The following is a 15,313-nucleotide window of genomic DNA, read 5'->3' on the forward strand; positions in this document are numbered from 1 at the left end:
CCTCAGTTGATGGACACCTAGGTTGTTTCCATCTTTTAAGCCAATCACTTTTGAGATATAATAGGAGCAGATAGGCCAGAACCAGGCAAGCAAGAATAAGGGAAAGACTGACGCCACGAGGAGATGGCCAGGAACCGAGGAAGAGAAGCTGAAAAGAGACAAGGACCTCCTCCCAGAGAGGACAGAGAGAAACTTCTCCCAGAGCTGGTGGCCTGAATTTGGACTTCTAGCCTCCTCAACTGTGAGAAAATAAATCTCTGTTTGTCAAAACACCCCATGCCCCCACTTGTATATTTCTGTTACGGCTGCACTGAGAAACTAAGACACTTAGGTTTTGTCTGTCTTGGTTTTTCCTCTTCTTACACAGCGAGGCTGTAGCAAGGGCCAAACGGAGTACCAATGTGAAAACTATATGCAGTTCAAAACCCACGTTAATTATTCTCAACTTTTGCATTTTTATTTTTACCATTTACACTATTTTTGAATAGTTAGGAACTCTTCTGAGAGTCTGATGTTAACTGGCTCAGTATAATTGTATCAATTACTGGCTGGTGAAGGTTGCCATCATTGACCTTTAAGAGATTTGTCTATGACATTTTCCATAGACTTTTCCACAACACACACACACACACACACACATACACAGCATCTTTCTTTAGTCAGTGGAGAGGAGATGGCACAGCCTTACCTGATCTAGGATTCTTATCCAATCTCTGACACACACACACACACACATACACAGCATCTTTCTTTAGTCAGTGGAGAGGAGATGGCACAGCCTTACCTGATCTAGGATTCTTATCCAATCTCTGCCCTTCCTACACTGTCCTCTCACGGATATACGGCTCTTTCAAGGATGTAAATCACAGATATAGGAGAAGAAAGGAGGCTGAAAGATGGTCAGCCCAGGCCTGAGGCGGAATTACCTACTCATGGATCTGTCTTCCTCTAGGGCTCCCCCCCCCCCCAAAGCATCAAATCACCTATGAGGTCGATGCTTAACCCAGCCCTAGGACAAAGAAGGGGAAATCTCCTTCCTTGAGCTGAGTTAATTTGGTCTGGAGATATGGTTATTGATTGTGTAAGAGAAAAAATGCAGAAGAAAATCTAATTTTTGAAGCAGTAGGAATAAAAACCAAATTAAACAAATAGATATTTAAAATGCATGTCTCAATTTCAAATGTAGTCAGTTTGTAGAGAAAGTGATATGTGGTGGAAGAAATTAAGAAAGTAAAATAAATTTCGCAAGGACTCTAAGTAGAAACAGTAGAAAAAGACACAGATAAAAGGGGGGAAAAGGAGGAAAGAGTATTAGACACAAAAGGATGAGGAAGAAACTCATATCAGACAAGAGTGTGGGGAACAGAAAGAAGAAAAATGAGATAAATTTAACAAAATATTGTTCCTAATATTTAGCATAAATCATTTTCACCTCCATGTATTTTCCCTCAAAATATGTTAGAATTCAAATCCCTATACCTGTTGATGTAATGCCATTTGAGAATAGGGTTTTCCTTGTTATGTTATAAGGCTGTGTAAGTCCAGGGTGTGTCTTCAACCTAACCACTTAGAGATATAGGAAAAGACAGGCACAGAAGCAAGCTAGCTCGAAGGGGGTAGACAGACACCACGCGGAGCTCTCCCAGGAATGCCAAGAATGCTAGAGAAGCTGAGGTAAGGACTGTCCCCCAGAGCTAACAGAGCCATCCCCTAGAGCCGATGCCCTGAATTCAAACTTCTAGCCTCCTGCATTGTGATAAAAATGAGTTTCTATTAATTAAAATCACACACTTGGGTTGTTTCTGGCAGAGTAGCATGGGATAACTAAGACGACATGGATTATCGTGATGTACAACATGTTGACATGTTCATACACACCTGTCTGCTGCATAGCCTAAGGTGAATGCTCCAGCAAGGAAGCCGAGGTTCAGGATGGCTTGAGTGAAGTCCAGCATCCAAGCATTGACACACACCAGGTTAAACTGGGAAAACAGAAAGCAGACATGGACGTACTGAAATTTTTGCCCTAAAACACCATGTCTTTTGGGTAGCCCAATGATCTTTAAATATTTCTACTTATATACTCCTCGGGAATTCTGGTGGCATAGTGCCTAAGGCATTTTGCTAACAAAAAGGTTGACGGTTCAAACCCACCCACTACTCCTGGGAAGGAAGGTTAGGCAATCTACATCCCTAGTGATATCGCCTTGGAAACCCAAGGCGGAGTCACTATGAGTCGGATCCAACTCCATGGCAGAGCATTTGTTTTTGGTTTTTATATACTCCTTATGTGGATTTGAAAATGTATCCTCTTTTTTTCTTTCTTTCTTTTTTTCATTTTGTGATTTGGGTGAAAATTTACAGAGCAAATTCACTTCCCATACAGCAGTTCCCATACACTTTGTCTCATGACATTAACCACAATTTACCACAATACAACAGCTTCCCTCCCACTTCCTCCCCATAGTTACCTCTTCCCTGTGTCCATCCCTCCACGCACACCTGCCCCCTGAGCTATCTCCCTGTGCATAAACAGCCCTTCTTTCTCCCATGATTGTTCTCTCCAAGGAGTATATCTACCTCAGGTAAATGTTCAACTCCTATGCCTGTCTTTTGCTTGGCTGGAAGCCACAGGTGTGGGTTCAATGACAGACTTGAAGGGGCCATACTCTCAGTGGTTCCACCAGGCTCTATCAGATCAGCAAAACTGGTCCCCTTTTAGAATGTATCCTCTTGCAGACACATTTTTACATTGACATACAAAAATTTTCATTATAAGTTTAAATAACAGCAAAGGATGTAATGCCCAGTATTTTTTTCCCTCAATTCCCAAAGAAGTTTGTAAATCTTTAAGTATTCACAAACAACAACAACAACAAGATACTACTAATAAAATGTGCCATTATAACATGCACAACTTATTTTTATAAGTAAAATAACACAGTTCCAGTAGGTAGGTAGGTAGCTGTACTTGCATACAGGGACTGGGCCACCCTGAGTTGGTTGCCTGCTGGTGGTGGGCACCTGGCAGGAGCCCCCTGCCTTCAGCTCACATGAGAGCTTCTTCCAGTGTTTTTTTTTGGTCCAGTATTTTTAAAGTGTTGTTTCATCATTCTTTTAAATGCATCCACTAGAGTCTAAAGCCATAGCAATTTGATACCAAAGTATACCTGACCCAAGTCATAGTCTTTTCAGTCTCTTCATATGCATGCAAAAGGTGGGCAATGCAAAAGGAAGACAGAAGAAGAACTGATGCAAAATTGGAGAAAAATATTGAATATAGCATGGACTGCCAGAGGAATGAACAAAGTAGTCTTAGAAGAACTATAATCAGAATGTTCCTTAGAAGCGTGGATGGTGAGACTTTGTCTCACTTTGGACAACGCAATAGGAAAGACCAATCCTGAGAAAAGGACACCACGTTTGGTAAAGTGAAAGGTCAGTGAGAATGGGAGAAAATTTCAATGAGATGGACTGACACAATGGTCTCAACAATGGGCTGAAATAGATCAAAGGTCACAGAGAAGAGGCAGTACTGGACAGCATTTTGTTCTGTTACACGGAAGGTCACCATGAGCTGGACCCAACCCAATGGCAAGTAACGACAGCAACCATCCATGAAAACAAGTTCTGAACAGTGTAAAACTTCACATTCATCGTTCTTGTCTTTGAGCTCATATTTCATTTCCATATACTTTTATCTAAATGTAATACATTTGAGGTACAAAATATTTTATCCATTATCTCATCATAGGCCTGTCTATGTGCAAGAAATTATGTATAGAAATAGACACGTAATTATTTAAAAGTTTCCTGTGAACATAGTCTCTAAATATTAGATTTTTTTTCTGATTGGGTTATAATTACAGTTATTTCAGGACAATCGATAACAACACATGAATTTTGATAAATAATTATTACACAGGAGTGAAATGTGGTTGAAAACGAACTCTTACAGTTCTAGAAGAATGTTAGAGAAGTTGGCTGTTTCCAGTTATTCCATGTAATCTGTGGATGAATGTTACTTATTACTACAATGATTTATAGCTCAGTATCAATATCAGTTCTATTCCTGGTTTTCATTTTCATAAATTTAGATGCCAAGAAACCTTCTCTGCCTAGATAAATTAATGGGCAAGGGAAAAGTTTTGTTACAGCCCTGTTACTCAATTCTGTGACCTCCTTCTCAGTTAGATGCCAAGAGTCACATAGTGATCTATCATCAGAAATTATGTTTTATTTTCCATTAATACATCATTTAAGTCCTTCTACAATTTTGCTGTAAATAATAATAATAATAATTGGAAACCATCAGACTTACAAACACTGTTTAATCAAGACACTGGAGTCATTTCCTTTCTTTCTCAATTGTTGTTGTTGTCAGTTGGCGTCAAGTCAGTCCCCAACTCATGGCAACCCCATGCACCAAGGGAGGCGATGTTGCTGGGACCTGTGCCAGCCCCATGGTTGGTTGTGGACTGGACCACTGTGATCTATAAGATCCTCAATGGCTGATTTTCAGAATTAGATCACCAGGCCTTTCTTCCTAGTCTATCTTAGTCTGGAAGCTCCACTGAAACCTGTTTAGCATCAGAGCAACACACAGCCTCCATGACAGACACATGGAGGCTGCACCTGAGGTGCATTGGCTGGTGTTTGGACCCAGTTCTTCCACATGGGAGGTGAGAATTCTACCATGAAACTACCACTGTACTCAATTCTATGTTACTCTCTTACTATGAAGACCCATACTTCAATTTGCCCCATTGTTTGGTGCTTCACAGGTTTAGAGACCCCATGTCAGGACATCATAGTAAGATGGCGGACAGGTCTGATGCCCTGTGTAAAGTAAAAGGACAGTTATGAAGTGGAGCCTGCGTCCTCATCACAGGCGGAATCTCAGGCAGATCTGCCTTGGGAAAAAGGACCTGTGCAAGTCGAGGATCTGAAAACGGCTTCTCTGAAAAATATCCAGGCCCCTGGGGCCCATGGATGGTCTTTCCTTACCTCCAATGGTGTGTTCTCATAGCCTGAAGCCCACTGTCTGAGACTCATAGGAAGTAAAAATGAATGTCATTGGAACAGCAGTTAAGAGCAGCCTCATACATACTAAACAGTCCTATGTGTTCAGAAAAACCAACTTCTTGTCTGATTTCTACAGCAAATGACCTGTCACTTAACAGAGATTAAAAAAAAAAAAAAATTGGGGATAGGAGCAGCCAGCCCATTCACAGAGTTGTGGAGAACATTAATTGACAATAAAGACAAAAACACTTTACATATATGCACAGTGGTAGTAATTTAGGTAATCTTGGTAATTTAGGTAATCTTGGTAATTTAAGTAATCTTGGTAATTTAGGTGTTTTAGCATCAATTTAGATATTAGTTTCTCAAAAACCAAAAACCAAACCCATTACCATCAAGTTGATTTGCACTCACGGCAACCCTAGAGGACAGAACAGGTGTGCCCCACAGAGTTGCCAAGGGCGCAGATCTTTACAGAAGCAGACCACCTCATCTACCTACAAATATTCAATACACATAGAATAATAACACGAATTTATTCTATGTGTATAGAATATTTTTATGTAGATGAGGCAGTCTGGTGGCATAGTACCTAAGGCATGTGACTGCTAACCAGACAGCTGTCAGCTCAAACCCACCAGCCACTCCTCGGAGGGAAGACTGGGCAATCTACTTCTGTAGTGATACCACCTCGGAAACCCAAGAAGGGGTCTCTATGAGTTGAATTGACTTGATGGCAGTGAGGTTTTGTTTTTTTTTTTTTTTTTGAATACACATAGAATAAAAGCACACAAAATCTCAGAAAGCAAACAGGCCATTTAACTACCAGAGAAAACATAACGTCTTGCTTCAGAAAAGAATTAACCAGTGTCACATATACAAACCCAAAGAGCAGAATTTACTTCACTCAGCTGGACTTCAAAAGTTGAGTTCACTACCAGAGGCTAAAATGCATGAATACTTTTCACCCATGACCCAGCACAGTAGAGTAACATCTCTCTCTCTTTTTTTTCCCCCTAACATTTTATTGTGGTTTTGATGAAGGTTTGCAGAGCAAATTAGTTTCCCATTCAACAATTTAAACACATCTTGTTTCATGACATTGGTTGCAATCCTTTTGATGTAACAGCACTCTTCCACTTCCTCCCTGGTTCCCATCTTCATGCACCCACCTTTCTGGCCTTCTGGGCAAGTACTGCCCTGTTGGTCTCGTCTGTTTGGCCTATTGTTTGGCTGACAGGTGATCCCTGGAAGTGTGTTCCATTCCAGGCTTGAAGGGTGGCTAAGGGTCGTAGCCTCAGGAGTTCCATCAATCGCTATCAGACAGGTAAGTCTGGCTTTTTTATGATTCTGAATTCTGTTCCGCATTTATTCTCTCTCTCTGTCCAGGACCTTCTCTTGTGATTCCAGTGAGAACTGCCTTTTTAATGAATTTTCTCAGTTTTGGAATTGCATGGATTAAAATGTCCTTCCAATACTTTTTCCACCCACACATTTTCTTTAATATAAAACTGGTTATCTTTTTACTCTCTCACAAGAGAAATAGCCAAAAAGGATTTTTATCATACTTCATGTTAAAATTAGTTTAAACTAAATGTCTACATGATTAAAGTGCTATGACACCGTAACATTTTCTAAAGAACCATGACAGCTCCTGGGCCAGACACTGTCTGCCCCTGTGTGCTCACCTCTGTATCCCACGGGCTAGTCACAGAAACTCCATTTCCCAGCCTCCTTTGCCAGCTGGGTTGTACTTTGGTGTGGCCAGTGGGAGGTCAGATGGCAGGAAGAAGGTAGAAGCATTCTGCTTCCGGACAGGCAGCAGCCCTAGCCCCAATGATAGCAGTGACCACAGCGGTGGCTGCAAGAGGCAGGTTTGAACTGTATCCTCCAAAATGCCTTGTTGATGTCCTACCTGCCCTGAACATGACCTTGCTTGGAAATAAGGTCATATTATTATCAGTTAGCAGGAGGGCATACTGGACTAAGGTGGGTCCTACCCCAGTATGATAGGTGTCATAGAAATGAAGAGAGACACAGAGAAAGACAGACAGAAGACAGACATGTCAAGAGGGCAGCGGGGACTGGAGTGACGCACCCATGAGCCCAGGACCACCAAGGAGCATTGGCCTGGCCATCACGAGAAACCAGGGGAGAAGCATGGAACAGATTCTCCCTCAGAGTCCTCCGAAGGAACCGACGTGGCTGACACCTCGATTTTCAACTCACAGCCTCCAGAACTGTGAGGGATTCAACAAACACTGGGTTTGCAGAAATTTATGATGGCAGCCCTAGGAACCCATGAAGAGGAGTCAGCAAGTGATTCAACCAGCCCAGGTCAACACGTGCACAGAGAGGAAGGCAGGCTCCAGGGTAACCTGTTGATGGTCGCAGGCTCTGTACAGGCCATTCCCCAGGACAGGGTGACTGCCCAGAGGCTCTGCCCCAGCTGTTCTTCCTGAACTTTCCCCCTTGCTCCTCTGCCTCTGCTAAACCAAACCAAAGCATTGCTGTCAACTTGATTCCAACTCGTGTGTCAGAGTAGAGCTGTGCTCTTGATTCTGACTCATGTGTCAGAGTAGAGCTGTGCTCTGTAGGATTTCCAATGGCTGACTTTTCAGAAGTAGACCACCAGGCTTTTCTTCTGAGGTGCTTCTGGCTGGATGTGAACCTCCAATCTTATGGTCAGCAGCCAAGCACGTTAACCATTGGCAACAGAACACTTAAAATCCAAACCCTTTTATTAAATCCCCCTTTGCTGATAAAACCAGCCTGGTTTCTCTTTTTATAGCTGGGGTCCTGCCATCTTCCAAAAGTGCAAAATACATTTAATTTAAACAAATGACATGTCTATACCTTTGAAAAAATGCACCAAACGTAAGCACTTATGTCTCCAGGGCAGAAAGCACTGCAGACGTTCATGGTACAGGTCTGACTCTGCATCATGCAGTCAGGGGCCACCACTGCGCCTGGGCCTGGGGCCTCCTACTCACCGTCCAGCTCCATCCTCCCATCTGCTGCCCCAACAGCTCCAATGCTCACTTGCTCGGGCCTTGTACACACGTTTCAGATTTCAAGAGAGATCAGCGGGCACTGAAGCTGGGAGCACTGGCTGAGGCTCTTTGCCAAAATTAAACACAAGAAGCTTATTTTGGGGGCCCTTGGGTGGCACAAGCAATGGCTCAGTTGCTGAGTGATGGTGGTTGGAATCTACTCACAGGGACCTCGGGGGAAAGGCCTGGTGGCTGGTCTCTTATCAAAAAACCAGCCCTGAGAACCAACCCTCTGGAGGCCAGTTCTGCTCTGCCATGCTCGGTTGCCATGAGTCAGAGCTGGTTTGGGTCTTTGGCTTAGAAGCTTCTTTTACTTCTTAGGGAATCCTAAAACCAATCTCTCATCAAAGGGAAGGTCTATGAACCACCACGAATCTGCTTAATCCTCTGTCCAAGATGGAAGAGTTGATGTCTTATTGCTAAGGCAGTCTGTCAACAACAAGTGAGGTATCTTCTGTTTTCTTCCAAAGTATACACACACAATGACATTAACATTGTTTTCAAGGTTCATAAACCCATGTGTACCCAGTCTGTTACTTATTAATCTTCAAAGTCACTTCTCTACAAAGAGATGACTCTCTTTGGCATGAACAGAAAGCCAATCTGATAAAGGACTCAACAAGCTGTTTGTGTAATGCTGGACATGACACTGCTTCACTTGGCAGAGAATGCAGGCAACCCCGGCCTTATCCAGGACTTTTGAAGCATCTTCAACCAAGGCCTTTTCCCAGCTTTGCCTAGTTGTTAAAATCCAAAATGGACACGATGCTAAGTTATAATAATAAAGTTTTGGGACAAATTATTGTTAGATATATGTTAAAGTTACGATTTCCAAATTATCCTTAAAACTAGAGTAAGAAAATGTCTCCAAGATATCAAGATCAAAAGTAAGACATAATACAGAAGCCTTAGAAACTTAGCTTGGGGCCTTTCCCTGCTCCTCACTGTGATGGGTAGCAGCTGTATTTTCCCTGGAAGTATAGTTCGGCCTCTTGGACAAACTCACGCACGAGATTCTAAGATTAGAAGACATCACGGTATTTGACTGCAGTGACGGGAGTCCCTGGGTGGTACAAACGTGATGAGCTGCTAACCAGAACCTAGGTGGTTCAAGTCCATCCAGAGGCACCTTGGAAGAAAGGCCTGATGACCTACTCCTGCAAAACCAGCCCCTGGAAACCCTGTGGAGCAGAGATCAACTCTGACACAGAGAGGGTCACCATGAGTCGGAGCTGAAGCAACAGTGACTGGTTTTTTAATATCCAGCTGGTCTTCTGGCTTTGGGTTCTGTCCTCTGACATCTTCACCCATTAGGGCTCCAGCTTTCTGCCACCCAAGCTGTACACAGGTTGAGGGATGACTCAGTTAATAAATGAATCCCTGAATTTGGTTTTTCTTTTCTTTTCCCAAGACAAATCAAATTCCATAAAATTGGGAATCAGTATATTTTGGCTCTTACAACAAAATACCTACAGGATAATATTGACCTTTTCCACTTTTATTTAAAAATTACTTGAGGTTTCAGACTTCAAAACAATACTAAAATGCAAGTTTTCTTTTATTAAAAACTGTTAGCAATATGTCCATTTCTATTTTCAATGTCAAAAATTGCCCCCCTTCCAGTCAATTCATGGTAAACAGAAAGAAAGTGGTCCTATCACCACATCCAAGGCTGGAGCTTCCGAGTCTATGCCTGGTGCTCTCTTTGCTGTTGACCTCAACACATCACACAGAATAGATGTTCTGATTCATCTTTCCAGAAGATTAGAAAAATGATGGTTGAAAATAGATGCTACAATAAAACCTGTGAAAGGCAGAAACTTGTCAGAGAAGCAAAACTCAAATACTGTCCAGTAAAATGAGCAATGGAAGAGTGGTGGGGCTGAAGCCTGTCAAAGGCAGGTAACTTTCAAGAGCAGGAAAAACAGGGCAGGTCCTGTCAAGTGCTGGCTCTCACAGGTTTCACTGTGATAGTATCTTGGCTAATAAGGGGTACCTATTATCAATGAGATGGATTGATACAACAGCCAAACAATGGGCCCTAACATATCGTGAAGATGATGCAGGACTGGGCAGTGTTTCATTCCGTTATACACAGGGTGTTCTGGTTCCCTAGTGCCGCTCTAACAAGAATATACCACAAATGGGATGGCCTTAACAAACAGGAGTTCATTCTCTTACAGCTTGGAGGCTTTAAGTCCAAGTTCAAAATGCCAGGCTCTAGGGGCTGGGTGAAAGCCCCTCAGCCCTGGGGTCCAGATCTGCCTCCTGCTTCCGGCCCCTGGAGCTAGAGGCATTTCTTCACTCAGACAGCTGCTAGCTGCTGAGGCTGACAAACCCAAGGTTGACAAGTAACAAAGCACAGTCCCAATGTCACCAAACCACATGGCAGGCCATTAATTTAAGTTCATTGTAAGTCCCAAGGTTAGCAGAGTATAGCAGGCTGCTGAACAAGGACTCGGCTACATGCAGGGTCCAAGCTTGCCATAAGTTAGGGACCTTTCCCAAAGCTGTTTCTTATATATGGGAAGCAGACCACATCCCTAAAGCAGCTACTCAGCTGCTTGTGGTAGGTCCCACCATGGAGTTGATTGCCAGTCTCATCATGGGGGATACCTACCACTGGCTCCCCAGCCACTCAACCAGGCCCAGCCAAGTTGACACAGAAACTTAACCATCACATGGGGTCACCATGAGTAGTAACCAACTCAACAGCCACCACCACTACCAACATTACAAATGAAAAATCTACCTTAGAATAATAACAGCTCCTGAATTTCTCGTAAGGACAAATGTCTCTCTCTCTTTTTTTCCCCTTGGTCTCAGAAGTGAAATGATCTTTCCTTTGACTAAAATCTCTGATAGTTGCCCAGCCTCTTCATTATAGCTCTCAAGGCCCTTCCCGCCAAGCTGCAACACGTTTCCAATCTTATCACCCTTTGCTTTTCAGCTTTCAGCTGTGCGGGCATGTCTGTCTGTATCTGAGTTGTTTTTACCTTGCTGAGTTTCCAGCCGTCCTCTCTGTTCGGAATATCATTTCCAGTCTCTGCCTGATAAAATCCCATTCCTTCATTTTCCAAGACATAGATAAGATTTACCCACTGAGTTGGAGATGAGTTACCTACCTTCACAGATAACTATTACAGTTAGTGTTACAACTTAGACACCTTAACTGTGATAACATATCCTGAATTTTCCATGAAAGTCCCAATTCCCCACTGCTTTTCTTTGTCTCTGAAATGAACTTCTGGCTTCTCAGACTACATATTCCTATTTCCTGGCTCAAAAACTCTGCTTTACTACATCATCATTCTGTATCATCAGATTTAAAAGTTGGAAAAATAGCAATTTACTTTTAAAATACAGTTTTTGTATTTTTAAAAAATTATTTTTTATTTAAGTAACAGGGTCACCACATGTAAATGAGAAGAAAAAGACCAGAAACTGTGATCATCACCTGCAGTTCCACAGGTATGCGTATTCCTCTAGACTTCACAAAGACAAGGTTATATTCTTCTGCTATTTTGTAAAATCTACATGTGATTTGTGAGTTTTTAAAATTCTAGGCTATCGTTGTAAATGTTTCATTTCATCCATTATTTTGAATAAGGGATTACGTTGTTTCTAATTATTATTTCACCATTATATTTCTATAAAAAGAGATGCTAAATCTATAAGAATTTTGAAATAGAGTCCAGTTATAGGAGGATGTCCCTGGGAGGTACGAATGGTCCAGAGTTCACCCACTAACTGTGGTGCAGTGAATTACTTAGTATGGCTCCTCTAGTCATGGTCTTTGTGACTCCCTCCAGATGACTGGGTGGAACTATGCGAATGTAAGGTGCTGGTGGCCCACCAAGGGGATTGGATAGCTTGCTAATAATGTAAATCAAGGCACATGGCACCCTTGTGGGGGTGAGATCAGAGAGGTGGACTTCTTGGACCATGGAGTGAGAAAGTTGAGTGCCTTGTACAGGAGGCTTGCTGGCAGAGTAGAGGTACCTCTTTGGGTGCCTACTGGCAAAGCTAAAAGAACTTTGTAACAGTGTCCCAAGCAGGGCAGAGGCCGCGGCCAGAGAGAAGCCACCTCAGCATGGCTGAGAAGAAGCTTTCCTGGCTGAAGAACTGTATCCTGAGTTGTTTTCTGGTCCTGAATTGTAACCTGTTGCTTCCCTAATAAACCCAGTAATTGTAAGTACTGTCTGTGAGTTCTGTGTGCCACTGCAACAAGTAATCAAACACAGCAGAGAAGCAGGGAGTGCCGTGGGAAGGACGGCTGGTGTCAGAACTGGCAAAAAGGTTAGAGGGTGGTGGCACGTCTGACCTCTGCCTTGTAGAAATCAGCCTTGGGCTGATGCTGCTGATGGGGATTCTGACTCTCCTTTGTGAAGTTAGAGGTGGTCAGATGCTGCTGCCCTCATGCCTTTTTTTTTCACTTATCAAAGAGTTGGTGGTTTGAACCCATCTAGAGGTGCCTCCTGGTATCTTCAGTCACCTCATAGGCATGTGAAAGCTGGACAATGAATAAGGAAGACTGAAGAAGAGTTGATGCATTTGAATTGTGGTGTTGGTGAAGAATACTGAAAATGCCATGGACTGCCAGAAGAATGAATAAATCTATTCTGGAAGGAGTGCAGCCTGAATGCTCCTTGGAACTGAGAATGGCCAGACTTCATCTCACCTAATTTGGTCATGTTGTCAGAAGGGACCATTCCCTGGAGAAGGATATCAAGCTTGGTAAAGTGGAGGGTCAGCGAAAGAGGGGAAGACCTTTAACAGGATGGATTGACACAGTGGCTGCAATGATGGGCTCAAGTATAGCAAGGATTGTGAGGATGGTGCACAGATGGGCAGCATTTTGTTCTGTTGTACAGAGGGTCGCTATGAGTCGGAATCGACTCAGTGACACCTGACAACAACAGAGGAAGATAGGCCTGGTGACTTATTTTTGAAAGGTCACAGCCTTGAAAACTCTATGAAGCAAAATAAATCCATTTTGGGGTGAGAAAATTAAATGATAATTTCAATAAAATTAATCTAGTTTATTTGGTAGAACTTCTCATATTCCAACTTATTCCAAAACAGAGATTTTAAAAACAGGTTATATAAAAGCAATTTGATGATTTATATGGATTACAGATTCTTTCATAAAACTCTTGCATAACTCCTAAAAACGTGCCTGAGGACGTTCCACAGAAATCCATTGCTTCCCATAGAGCTTAAAACATCCACGTTTTCAAAATAAGATGGTGAAGCTGTGTTGATTAGCTTCAATTTGCATTAAAATAATCACAAATTCTTAGAATTGATTCCATATCCCTTAAATCATACTAATTCCTTGAAATAATTAGGAGTTACAAAGTCTTTTGAAAGATTATGATACATATATAAAAATGACTCAACATTTTGGAAAGAAGATTTTACAGACTAAACCAACAAAAAACTCCACTGCCATAGAGTAGATTCTGATTCAGAGTGACCCCTCCCTTGGGTTTCCAAGGCTGCAAATCTCTATAGGAGTAGATTGCCTCATCTTCCTCCCACAGAGCAGCTGGTGGATTTGAACAACCAACCTTGTGGTTAGCAGCCAAATGCCTTACCCACTACTGGTGACATAGCATATATATTTCAAATGCATTTATCCGCATATGATTTGTAAGTATAGGTTCTAAGCAATGAGATACAAATCAGGGGAAATTATAAGGGCATAGTGTGAGTCATACCAAAACCAGACCCACTGCCATCGAGTCATAGCCACCCTATAGGACAGAGTAGAATTACCCCATTGGGTTTCCAAGACTATTATCTTTACAGAAGCAAAGCCCAAACCAAATCCCCTTCTGTTGAGTCGATTCTGACTCATAGCACCCCTAGAGGACAGAGTAGAACTGTCCCACAGGGTTTCTGAGACTATAATCTTTACAGAAGCAAAACTCCAAACAAACCCACTTTCATTGAGTGGGTTCTGACTCATAGTGACCCTACAGGACAGAGGAGAACTGTCCCACAGGGTTTCCAAGGCTATCATCTTTATGGAAGCAGACATTCTCCTGCAGAACAGCTGGTAGGTTCCAATTGCAGACATTCTGGTTGGCAGCCATGCGCTTCAACCACTGCACAACAGGGCTGCTTCGTATGAATCCTAACTCCTCTCTTCTGTGACTCTAATTGCCATTGTACGTGGGGGCTGATTTGTGTCTGAAATCACAGTCACAATTAGCCAAGTGTTTGATAATTGTAAGCACTAAAGGGTAAAGCAAACACACAGAAATTATCCTTAGAAATCTTTGAAAATTCAAAATCAATCATTTTTTTAGCTGCCTTTATGTTACTTTGGTTTGGATAAAGGAAGCTGCCAAATTAATCTATCATGGAGAGAGAGACTTTGGGATTTTACAGAGGCAAAAATTAGTTCTATCACATCTAGTTGATGTTTGGAGACAGTGTTGTTGTTCTCTGAGTAGGCACCAACTCATGGTAACCCCAGGCACAATGGAACAGACACTGCCTGGTCTTGCATCATCCACATAATTGGCTGTGGAGTGGACTGTTGTGATCCATAAGGATTTTTTTTTTTTTTAACTTTTTAACTTGTAGTTTGGGTGAAAGTTTACTGAGCAAGTTAGTTTTCCATTCAGCAATTCATACACATTCTGTTTCCTGACATTGTTTGCAATCCCCTCCGTGTAACTGCTGTCTTCACCTCTCTCCCTGGGTCACTGGTTTATATTTCTCCTTCTTTCCTGCCCCTTCTTGCCTGCTGACCTTTGTTTTGGGGCAATTGCTGCCATTTTGGTCTTGTATCTCTTGACAGTACTGAGGAATACTTTCCTCCTTAGTGTTAGTATTCATTTTATAGGCCGGTCTGTTATTTGGCTGAAAGGTGGTCCCCAGGGGTGGGTTCAGTTCCAGGGTTGAGGGGTGTCTAAGGGCCACAGTATCAGGGGTTTCACCAGTTCTATCAGACCAGTCAGCCCCAGGGTTACAGGTGAGGAGAGACAACTCAAGGATGCCCAAAGTAGCAGGCAGGAAGAGCAGGAGAAAGGGGATTAAAAGCCAGGAACCCGGACAGAAGAGCAGTCAGTCCCAGGGATACAGGTGAGGAGAGGCAACTCAGGCCCACCCAGAGTAGCAGGCCAGAAGAGCAGGAGAAAGGGGATTAAAAGCCAGGAACCCGGACAGAAGAGCAGTCAGCCCCAGGGTTACAGGTGAGGAGAGACAACTCAGGGATGCCC

The 15,313-nt window shown here is 42.7% G+C and overlaps 1 protein-coding gene across 1 annotated transcript in view; it reads right to left on the reverse strand.

Annotated features, from left to right (window-relative positions):
• The window catches only part of SLC22A3 (solute carrier family 22 member 3), a 142,831-nt gene that overhangs the window by 63,985 nt on the left and 63,533 nt on the right, over nt 1-15,313 (reverse strand). Inside the window, exon 3 of the mRNA XM_007945283.1 lies at nt 1,879-1,982. Within this exon, the coding sequence (XP_007943474.1) occupies nt 1,879-1,982 (104 nt within the window). The remainder of the gene's footprint in view (nt 1-1,878; nt 1,983-15,313) is intronic.

The sequence above is a fragment of the Orycteropus afer genome, unplaced genomic scaffold (assembly GCF_000298275.1).
Source record: "Orycteropus afer afer isolate SDZICR_OR568_19922 unplaced genomic scaffold, OryAfe1.0 scaffold00135, whole genome shotgun sequence".
NCBI lineage: Eukaryota > Metazoa > Chordata > Mammalia > Tubulidentata > Orycteropodidae > Orycteropus > Orycteropus afer.